At 40.2% G+C, this 12,071-nt stretch overlaps 1 protein-coding gene across 2 annotated transcripts in view; it reads right to left on the bottom strand.

Moving 5' to 3' along the window:
- NPSR1 (neuropeptide S receptor 1) overlaps positions 1-12,071 on the bottom strand; it is a 61,121-nt gene that overhangs the window by 27,843 nt on the left and 21,207 nt on the right. Inside the window, exon 1 of one of the 2 annotated variants that reach the window (XM_030010480.1) lies at positions 8,616-8,812. The exons of the other annotated variant lie outside the window; for it this stretch is intronic. Coding sequence (XP_029866340.1) covers positions 8,616-8,688 — 73 coding nt within the window. The 5' untranslated portion in view covers positions 8,689-8,812. Of the gene's footprint in view, positions 1-8,615; positions 8,813-12,071 lie in introns of those variants that run through there. 2 annotated transcript variants of the gene reach the window in all.

Here is a 12,071-nt window from a genome sequence, read left to right as displayed (position 1 = left end):
CTGCCACTGTGAAGGGCATTAAGGTTTTGTTTAATTTGCATTTATTAATAAATCTCTTCCTACCATTCCTTCCCACCTCACCCTTGCTGTGGGGATAGAGCTGGAGGGGCACAGGGGGCTAGATTGAATCAGCAGAGCTGCAGGAGGGAGCACAGCACCTGCCAAAACAGGACAGGACAACTGGAACAGCAGCAGCACATAAAATGCAGTGGAGGGTGAGGAAGGAGGAGGATGTGGATTATAATATCAGGTCATCCACATCAGTGGTGGTTTCAGTCATTCGGAAAAACTGGTTCCTCCCGCAAAGGTGAAGAACTGATTGGAGAACTTTTTCCTTGTAAAATCAGGATGTATCATGAAGCAGTCAGGAAAGTAAAGGTAAATAATTTCCATTCAAATGCCCCTTTCTTCAGACCTCTGCCCATACTGTGGTTTGTGATTGTCAGTTCCCCTTAGAGGGCATGTGCAGAGGCAGATGAAGTTGATGATAATTCTGAGTGTTAGGACAAAGTTCCCACTTCCCATCTTGTGTTACTTACACATAGACGAGACCATGGTCTACTAGATCAAACGTTATTTTGTTGTATGCCATTGCTCAGTAGGACATTCTGTGTAAAGAGAGAATTTTTTCTGAACAGACCATATAGAATCAGCTGAATATAGTTTCACACTGGGGTTTGAAGAGTGGACAAAGAGTTTCAGCAGCTGCTCACACAACAGGTAACAGCAAACCTGCAAAAAACATAGTTAAGATTCCTGTTTTATTGAGTCCTGTGGCTGTAGATTTTGAAATAGGAATTGAGCTTCTCTAGATATATGGACATATGACTTATGCATGCCTGAATATGTAAGTCAAAGTTCAGCAAGAACAAGTGTTCAATCACTATTAGTTAACTATTGAGAAAGTATATTTCAAATGCAACTCATTAATTTAACTCTCCTTCGGGCAAAGCAGAACAGGTAGAAAGAATAAAAGCAGTAGGGGGAAAAAAAAACCTGCATAGGGGAGACTGGCTTCAGTTAGTGTAAATGCAGATGATAAGCTCCTATGGATCAGCTTGTCTTACCTACGCACTGGAAAACAAGGACATGCGTCCTCAGAGGACATAGAAATCACACCATTTGTAATACATTGCCTCTTCATTTATTTCAAGTGGTGCCTGTACTTCTAGCATTTTCCAGGAAAAATATACCTTCTAAGATACCAAATACCAAACAAGTCCATTTTAATTCTGTCCTTCCCCAACATTTTGTACAGTTTCTTTCATTATTTCCACTGAATCCCCTTACTGATACTTTTTTGGCAACTCTGTACCTCAAGTATTTTAAGGATTGCATGTTCATATCTTGGTCACAACAGCAGCTGCATGATTACTCTCATGTAAAAGATATGGACTATCCTGGGAGTACTTTCTGTTGGTCTAGTTCAGGCATTCTGGTCATTATAGTCACCCCAATACCTGCACTTCTTACAATCCTGTCTTAGTAGGCTCAGATACTGTTGATGCAGATAGATACTTTAGTCTAAGTAGGAACAGTAAGAATAAAGCCTTCTTTCCTCCCTTGCGGCAAACTGTAAATCAGATTCCTATGATGCTCAAGCAGTGATACTGCATTCTGCAGCTCAATTATCATCCAACCTTGGGTTTGCGATTACAGAACAGTAGAACAATGTTCATTCCCGTTTTTGTACATGCTTTGTCTCCCCTGGTGTTTGCTGATAGCATGAACAACAGTATGCTGTTCAGATTCGTTGGAGAATTGCCTTGTAAAATCATCATGTGGAAAAGGTAGCACGTGCAAATGGATACTGAGCTGTTTTCCGTTACATATACTCCAATGCCAGAACAGGCTGAAGATTTCATTACATATGGTCTGGATCTCAGTCCTATAAGTGGGCTGAACTTGGCCAAAATGGACTTCTAAGCATTTGGTCTTATTAGACAACTAAGTTTCTGTAGCACCATATGTGATACCTTTGACCTGAATTTCATAAATCCTGTTAAACCTTTGTAAGCATTTGGTAACCAGCTAGGCAATGGAGTTAAAGGAAGTGACTCTCCACAGAAAACCTGTAAAACATGTGAATGTGAGTCGTACGGATTGGCGGGTGAGGAATTACAGCATGAAAATGCTGGGTGTTTTGTGCTACAGCCCTTTGGAAAGATGGGAAAAAGAAAGTGTTCTATTGTTGGTGGCACAAAGACAATCTCACTTGGACAATAAATAAATATCACTGCTTTAATATGCAAGAAGGGAATAGAAAAAATCCCTACCTTCTTAATGTAGCTTTTTGTTTCAGTGCTTTTTAGTGCATGCAAAGGCTCTTGCCAGCATAACTTCCATTCGTTTGCAATTAGAAATGCTGCAGTACAGATGATGGACTAAAAGGTGTTAATGATGTATTTGTGTATCTGATGTCAAAAGTTTAAAGTCATGTCTTTTAACAGAAGCTAATGAGATCCTAAATGATGATTCCAAGTAAAGCATAGTCATTATGGCCATACTGCTGGCAGCACCATGCTCGTGCAATCCTGTCTTTCAAAATTTACTGCCGGCATACAAAGAAGTCAGGTAGAAAACTCCGCACACCTATCTTCATTTATCAACAGAAGTCAAACTCTCACATACAGTAACTGTAAAATAAATGTCCCCTCTGTCAGATGACAATCCTGCCTGTACTTTCAGCAGGGAATCAAACAGGAATCCATATAATTTAGAGGCAACATGTTTTCCAAGCAATTCAGAAAGAAATCCACTTCCCCCTTAATGCTGAAATGTTGGACCTAAAGAATTATACAGCTTGGCTGCCAAACACCTTTTATTAAAAACAAAAACAAACATAGCACAACTGTCGTTAGCATTTGAATGTCTGAAACAGGCTGAAGGTAGGAAAACTGTAATCAGTCCTTCAGGACCACAGAACAATTCTGTAGCCGTCAAAACAAGAATTAAGCCTTCCTATAAACCGGTATAAATTGACACAGCAAAACCAGACTGCTGCCAATGTAAAAAATACGTAGTTGTGTCCGTTGGCTGTCAAGTGTATCTACAAAGCATATTCAGGGCTACCACCAGCACACAGGAAGCGTTATCAAAATATCAGCCATCCTAATGTCTGCTTTTGCTCTGGGGCTTCAAAGAAAACCCTGAGTTCACCTCTTGCCCTTCACGTTTCCCTGTGCCACACTGTGTGTGCCAAGTGTGATAGGAATATAAACCCAACCGTTCTTCTTGCACGCTGCCTTGCCCAAAAAAATGGGTTGCTTTGAAGAAAGTAATTTATGAAAAGATACATTAAGCAGGACCAATGTTGTACCAGCCAGACTTAGAGATGTTGGTTCTCTGTTTTCCCAAAGCACAACTAATATAAATAAAGGGTGTGCCTATGCCACCCATGACATTGTGTCCATGGGCTGTGGCACAGCATGGACCTGGCGCATCAGATGTTTGTTGGTGTGGCCAAGTCAGACCTCTCTGGCAGCGCTGGGTGTGCACACTCCTTCTCTGGGGACCCAAAGAGTTCAACCTGATATGAGAGCACACGGAGACCCTGAGACCTGCACAGAGCCTTGCTAAAATGGAATCAAAGTTTCCCAAGAGTCTTTGGATGAGATGTAGGTTTTGGTTCGAGGGCTAAGTCAGCCAGCAGCTGCATCCAGGTTGCAATCACAGTCCAAAACTGAAATGACAGCATGCTAAAATCATAAAAGAAATTAGTTTTTTCAAAATGTCTGGCTTCTTTTCCTGACCAAAAAGGTCTGGGTATCTTTGAGATGAATAACCAGAAATTTGCATTTTCCCTGCAGGTAATTCAGTGAGATTGATGAGTGTAACAAATGTAAACAACAGCTCTCATTTAAAAGCTAAAATCGACTTGTGCCTTTTCCACATCCTCTCAGTCAGCATCCTAGCAAAGTTCTTCTGAAATTGGAATGTACTCCAAAATAGTGAATGAATATGAACTTTTGTATTTATTTAAAATTCACACCAAAAATGTAACTCTCATGCAGATCAAAGTGTCTTTCTCCGCTTCTGGAGCAATGAATGGTCAACCAAGAAGGGATGTGAATATTTTTAGCAACCTCTTAGAAGAAATAGATAACATAAGCCATGGACTGTATAAACCCAGAAATTCAATGAACTTATAACATCACCATTTTTCAAGAACATTTTCTGCAAAGCATAAAAAATGCATTGTGGAAACATTGTTTGCTGAAAACAATGCTAACCTGCCAAAGCACTTATTTGAAAATGTATTTGATATACTAATGAGTGGGTGTTTAAGGATTTGGAAATGCAATTGAAAATGCATAATGCTATCTTGCAAGAGCAGGTAGTCCATTTGTTTGTGACATTTCAGGATGATCAAATTAGTCCTGAGCAAGAGCAAAATATTTTGTTTGTGACATTATCTGCTCACAAAGACGCCCAATAAAAGAAATCAAATACATTTCCTTTTCCAGATCCTTTCAAATTTACATTGACATTATAAACCATGTAAGTGAAGCACAGAGTTATTTAAAAGCATACCTGTAAGGGGTATGGTTTTGGAAGCACTGCTTTGTTTTTCTGATGGATCTTGTCAAATCAATTTTTTCCAGTCTATTTGTATTAGCTGGCTAGAGCATTCATAGAAATGCAATTGTGTATTGTAATTTCACTTTGATCACAGTCATTTTCTTCCTTGTGTTTCCCAAGCAGTCTTTTAGAAAATACAGCAGTAATGGTATGCAGCAGTGGATATTGAACTGCTTGCAAACCACTCAGGCAGCTCGTAAAAACATGATTAAAAGGCAAATGCCCTTTGTGCTCTAACTTCTAAACTACGCAAGCTGAAGTGCTTTAATACTTCTAATGCATTGTAATGTATATTGAGATGCGCTCTGCTGGAGTTAGTGCTGTGGCTTTCCAGCTGACAGCTTGTGCTCTCCTGTCAGTCACCAGTTTGATTTGATTCTAACTCTCCCTCCAGTTCAAGAAGATGGATGTCTGAGCATGGTTTGCTGGGAAGCTTGATGACTGTCAGGTGGCACATATATTCTTCCTGAAGTTGTCTCTCATCTCCTACAGAAGGAACCTTTGAGATGCTGAAGCATCTCCCCGGTACCAGTGAGTGTCCTTCTCCCAAACCACGGAGGCTCAGGAGATGCCCAGTCCTGTGGCAGTGCTCGGGCTAACCTGCTGATGTGAGTCTGTCCCAAAAAGTGGGGCTCTGGGAGAGCAGTGAAGGCCACAGAGGGAAAGAGGGCTTTCTGTGCCCATGTGCTGTGAGCGCTTCACTCAGTAATATAATAATGGAGCTATTTTAAAGACATCCTTGAAGTTTACTGAGGAAATGGCATATTGCTTTAGTTTCTGAATGCATTAAACAGCCATCTTCCCCTCTCCTGAGGTCATCCCTTGCTCAGGAACATCCATGAACATAATGTTCAGACATGTGAGTTTACTCCTTTACCTAAAGAATTGGGAGTTCATCCGAGGATGTGCTTTCTCTCAAAATCAGACCCTGTGCAGGTGGCCTGTGGCTTTCCCCAGGTAGAGGAGAGCAACGATACCTGCTGTAGCGTTTAGCGGCTGAATGGGTATTGCCAATCCTCATGGCATGCTGGGGACTCTTTCCATGATGGCAGCTGCCCTGGTTTCAGTGTATTCTCCTCATCATAGATTTAATTTGCTGTAAAGTTTGCTGTAATTCTCTTAATCTTTTATCTATCTATCTTGCCTGTTTCTGCTGTAAACTAAGCATTAACTTTATACTGTCTACAGGATCCAGGTTTGTAACCTAAGAAGTCTTTCTGTAAAGGATGCAGAATATATTGGAGTATCTAAAACCTTCACACAAACAACAGGCAGCAATCTAGCCAGTATCAAATTGTCAACATATTAATTATTTTTTCAGTTGGCCTCAAGATCTTTATCCCAAATAACAATTTCTCTATTGGCATATGATTTCCCCCAAAAGGGAAATGATTTTTCTCTTTGGTCTATTAGTGGAATATACTTTCTCTTTCATAATGAGTAAACTGTACTGCCTTCTTTTCCTTCTCTCCACTGCTTCCTTCCCCATCCTCCATGCCCAGCTGTAAATGTTGATATTTGATAGCTTTGGTCTAGATAGGAGAGTGAGTGTTCCTCTCAGAAAGAGTACTTAAAAGTTATTTTCAGTGGTGGAGTTTACATTTCCACCATACCCAGAAGAAGGTATTAGGCAATGAGCTGAAGCCTAATTTTAAGCACACTAGCTGCTTCATGCTACATGCCTTTGGAGACGGTATGCACTTAGAATAAGGTAGCTTCTGAGTGCAATACATGTTTTTAATGCTATTGCTGACAGAAAATCCATACTCGAGGTAGCATATGCTCACATTCCCCCACTCCAGACACAGTGCAAAGCACTTTCATGCTGATTTACATCAACTACCCATTTGCTCCAAGGCCTCAGAAGGCTTCAAGGCCTACATTAAACGTGTGTCTCACCCACTCTACAACCAGATGCCTGTTATCCGAGGTGCTACATGCCCACACAACTCAAAACTTCTCTTTGAACAAGTTTTTGCTGTAGAAGAGACAATAAGCGCTTTTGAGAAACACCTGAGGGGTGCAAAAGGTGCCATATTTTGAACAAACCCAGTTGGCTTGCTTACTGCATGGAAGGCAAACTGGGCATTTGGGAGATACTTGATGAAAACCATGTTTGTCGTGTTCCAGTTAACTTGCCAAGCTGTAAGTGCTAGCATATCCATGCAGGGAGACTTAGAGACAGTCTTCACTTACAGCCAGGTTGCAAAGGTACAGGACTCACTACTGATTTGTTTGTTTAAGAAGCTTCATTGTTTGAGAGAGGTAAGATTTTGCAGCATAACATTATGAGAGGACCCTTCAGAGAAACTAGGTTGATGTGCAAGTGATGTGGTTGACACATTACTATTAGATTAGATACCTTTGCAAAGATTTCAGGTGGGAAGTTTTATCACTGTGTTGTCTTTTGCGCATTAAAATTTCATGAGAGTTTCTGACTTAGAGCAATGAGATTTGCCACTAATAACTCTTTGACACAAAGAAACTTGATGTTTCATAGGGAGTTTGAGTATCACAGCACTGTAAAAACTGATCAGAGATTGGAAATGTATACATCACATGACTGGATCAGTGCTGTTGTACAGTTTTCATGGGTCCCATGCAGCCACTACTGTGAGGCTTACTCCAAATGAGCTGTGCCATCTAACAAGCTCAATATTTAAAATGTGTCAATCTTGCTGTGTGCCTGCACATGCAGGGAAATCCAGGAACCCAAATTTAAATTGATTCTGTAAATGAAAGATTGAAGGGGTGACATGGCATCCTCCTTTTAGAAAGATGAACAAAACGCTGAAAGACCCTCACTTTTCCAGAGTTATGTACAAAGCTGGCCTCAGAAGTGGTGACACTGGATTCCATGCTGGGGCTGACAGAAAAAGCCACTTTCATTTTTCAGCCCTTTTAGAGGGGATTTGTTACCAATTTCCATGAGCAAAGGTCCATGGCCTTGCAGTTCTTGAGTAAAGACTGCAAATAAGGAGAACGACCACTTGGTTTTTAAATATTTTGCGTGTTTTGTTAAAGAAGACTGAGCAACAAAGGATATTTCTTGTATTTCAGTTGACTTATCAGATATCACTGGAGAGACAATTTCCTAACGAGCAGTATGAAATTACCATATTTAATACACCTTAAATTGTTTTTCTGGACTTAGTAGTAACATACAAGTAACTCCAGCAATCCCATAACACATTAGAAAACCAGTGTTTATACAATCCCTATCTCTGTAGAGTGGGAGAGGCATTTTCTAAGAAGGCTCACCATCCCCCTCACACATGACATCAGTTCCTCGTTTTCTCCCTGCCTATGTGAGCTGGAAATGAAAATGGACAGAAATCAGTTCTTCCATTCAAGACTAGAAAATATCCATCTGTAGAACACCACCATCTTAAAATGTAGATGTGTGCTACTCATCTCCACAGTTAAGGTTATACTAAAAACCCGGTAGATAAAAAGCTGTCCTCGCACATCCAGTGGATGGCATCTGATTTTTGCTGTTAACATTATTTCTTCAGTTCATAAATGACGTCATAAAAATATTTACACACACACATTCATAAAATACTGATTTTATTTATTTATTTATTTATTTTTTAGGAAATAGTTAAACTTCTCTTTTTGTCATGTTTCTTCAGGTTCCTACAGCTTCAAAGCAATCTGTTTCCTTGTGCTGAAAACCCCCTATTCCCCACTTCTAGTCTGCAGGCTTCTGTCATGTTTGGATAATATTTTGTCTATTGTTCTCTTTTGCTAGTTTACAATGAAAGTACAAACATCTTGCAAGAAAAATTGCTTCTGTTCATTATCAGTAACCTCTCAGTCTAAGAAATCAGTGTGATCAACCAACCACTTATCCCTGTTCCTTAAGAAGCAGCAAAAAGTCTGACTTGGAAGTGAAATATTTGGGGGTTTGTCCAGATGTAATTTCCATCCTATTTTGACTATTCCTGTTCTTGTTAAGCAGGTCTTCACCCCTCTCTCTTTCTTACTATTGCCTACCTAACTTAATAGGAGTGGGAAAATATATGACTTACCTGCAAGTTTCTTTTTGATTTCAAAGTTTGGGCTATGGAGTTTAGTCACAGGCCCTCCTTTAAGGTTAATCATGCAGCTGTAGTGTTACTGCACAGGTTTGGAATAACATTTGTCACTTAAGCTACACTTTTTTTCCAGACACCACCTGAATAAATTGTCTTTTGGGCAGAGCCCAGAAAAGTTTGGACAAATTCCAGATGGCCGTTTAGAAACAGAGCTGAGATTCAGAAACAGAGCTGAGCAGAAAAGAAATAATCATGCGTTTTCCATCAGGTAACACGTTGATATGCCTTGCTGTGCTTAAACATAAATAAAAAAAAGTACTGAGAAATAGCTTCTCTGTAAAACTTTGTATTTGTGGATGGGTTTTGAGTCAGAGCCTTCTGAGGTCTGATTGAAACAGTGGAAGATTACGTTCTTAGTTGTCAAAGACGAATAGTAATCCCGACATATTTGGTGACATATGAACACCAAAGGGGTTTATGTAGTCAACTTTAGGGCTCTAAATTAGGAATTGAATCCTTCTGTACAAGTCAGTAAAACTTCAAGGCAGCTTAGAGTGTTTTCCTCTATTGGCTGTAAATGGAGTACAGGGAGAATGACTTTGTATCTCGCATACCTACAGTGAGGTGCCTAAAATAGATGGCATGAATAATCCCTAAAATGAATACCAGCATGCAAGAATGCAGCCATGAAACTTAATCCAATTATCTCTATGACAGTTATGTCCCATTCTGCTTCCCAGGACTGATGTCAAGCTGTATGCTTTCTTTAGACCTACTTCTGTACACATGGCAAGAAGCTAACAGAGCATTTTCCCTCCACCTTCCCTGCTAAGGATGATGCCATATAAAGCAAAAGGTGTAATGCCCCAAACAACAGTAACTTCCTCAGGTGAAGAAGGTCACAGAATAAAATCCTTTTGGCTCAAAGACCTGCAAATGTAGGTTGTCACCAAAGTACTCAACCACCTAGCTATAAGAGAAAGAAGGTGTCTGAAGATATTTGCCTAATTAACATTTCACTAGGTTAACTAGAAAAGTTACTAACATTAGAATTTCATTGTTCTTTTTGCTGTTTCTTTCAAATACTGCATGGTCACTCTAGCATACGCGCCCAGACCACATTGCATTTTTGTCTTACAGCCCCCAAAAGTGCTGTAGTGAGCCAGGTAAACCTTTATAATCTCCACACAGCCCTAGTGGTATCAGCAGAGCTGTGATGGTGCAGTGATTTAGCTGCACAGTGCAGGTCTCAGCACAGGGTTACAGAAACTACATTGAAGGTGAAAGTGGGGGAGGGAAGCTACTAGCAAAAACCGTCTGAAAGGAAATGCTTTCATTTTAGTCACACAGATGTCTAGTCAGGAAAAGCATTTGTATGCAAAGATCTGAAATAATGACAGCTCCTTTTAAAATAATAGAAATGGTAAATGTGGATCTCCAATGTGGAAATCTGTGGGTGGGTAAGTGGAATTAAGTTTAGGCTGTGTGTTTGTGTCTGTTGAAATGAGAAGATGGTGCCTTTGTATAAAGATAGGGCATATAAGGTCCATTCATCATTTTTTAATCCTTTCAGAAATTACTTATTACCCAGGAAAAGCAAACAAAGTGACTGATTCCATCTTAGTTTAAAAATGTATGACCTGGGGTGAATTTTGGGAGATCGGATTGTCACAAGATGTTCCACTAGTATTATTATTTCCATTGTGGGAGCGTCCAGGGGCCCAAGCCTTAGGGATGACATTCAAAGGTACTGCTGGGTGACGTAGAAACAGAAGCCTGGTGCCTGCTTATGATTTTAAACATACATATACACTGCAAAGGAATAATCATTGTGTACTGTATTGAATACTTATAGGCATACTGTAGCTAGTTTTTCTCTGCTTTAGAAGCAGGGGTATTTGTGGACTAAAGCTTATTAAGTCCCTAAAGTTTATATAAGGAAAGACTCAAATTCTTTGTACGGGAATCCACCCCTCTACTGAAAATATGTTATGGCTCCTCAAAATAAAAGTTTAAAAAGATTCCTCTGTCTTGAGAGTGTTATAGTGGCTGAAATGCAGATGAAATCAGGGCATCTTCTCTTTGTTGTTCAATTCACAGGGTCCCAGGCGGTCCTGTGCAACATGGAAAAAACCCACATCAACATATCCTACACTGAAACTGGCACTGGAGCTATTGGCAAACTGGGAGAGTGTATGTCCGCTGTTTTGCAGTTGCAGAAGGGATATAGTTTATATCACTAGGCACTTTGAAAATCGCACTCTGAGCACCTATGGATGATGAACACACAAACTGTCCCCTTCTGGAACAATTTAGTACTGTATTTAGATGCTGTACATTGAGGAAAGAAGAGGTTTTTTTCATGAGTTCTCCTTGCCTGAGGGGACCTCAGCTCTATACTTGGAGCTATGCTGTACAGTGTTTTTTGCTACCTGTAAGGGATCTGAAGATCACTGCTCAGAGACAACAGGCTGAAAAATGCTGGTTTAAGGATGTCTGCCTGGTGGGTTGTGATTGCATTAATTACAAACCATGAATCATGGACATCTTGTTCCTGCATTTGTAAGATTAAAGTAGGCTATATAAATAACAGTCATTACAGGGTTTTTAAGTGGATGACCATTCTTGCTTCCAGTAGCAAATTTGGAGAGCTCATTATCTTTATATTTTCACCAATGGGAGGGACATTGCATTCTACTTTTATAGATACAGCACTTCAGCTTTTTTTGCTTTTGTGCTACTGTTTCCTACCACAGTGAGCTACAATGGATAGCGTCACAGCAAACACAAATGTTGTGTCCAGCCCTAGACTTTCCAGTGAGCCCTTAAGAAGATATCTGAAAATATGTGAGCATTAGGCAAAATATAGAGTACATGAGCTTGGGTCCAGGCTGCTTAAAAACACTTTGATTTTGGCTTGAAATAGGAAACTAAAGCAGAAGAAGTAGTCAGCAAACTTACAGCTCATTTCTACGAACTCGTGGTGTCCCACCTCTACAAGAGCTCCCTGGTGGGGCACTAACCAGCCTGCTTTTTGGGGTACCATATTCTAGACTAAAACTCTGGCTACTGCATCGAGATCAGCTCCATCGCTGTTTCTTTGTCTTTCTCTTGCCTGCATACATAGAAGGCAAAGGCAATCTAACTGCGTTAGACCACAGGGTTACTGCCAGTCCTCCAGGGCCACCTTTTTCTCTTAGAACCCCAGTCTTGTGGGAGCATAATTTTACCTTTTCAAGGAGGGTTCATTTTGCACCAAAAGCAGTTTCTTTCACATTAAACCTCACAAGGAAGTTGTATAACCAGACCGAATGTTTGTGCACTAGACCCAGTTGCACTGTTCTTCCTACACTACTAGACTGGATTGGAGCAATGTATTTTCAGGATGCCAAGTTCTCTATGTCAGACATCTAGCCTCTGATTTCACCTCCAAAACATGAAATCTACTTT

This window comes from Aquila chrysaetos, chromosome 3, assembly GCF_900496995.4.
Source record: "Aquila chrysaetos chrysaetos chromosome 3, bAquChr1.4, whole genome shotgun sequence".
Lineage (NCBI taxonomy): Eukaryota > Metazoa > Chordata > Aves > Accipitriformes > Accipitridae > Aquila > Aquila chrysaetos.
This window is presented reverse-complemented; position numbering and strand designations above follow the sequence as displayed.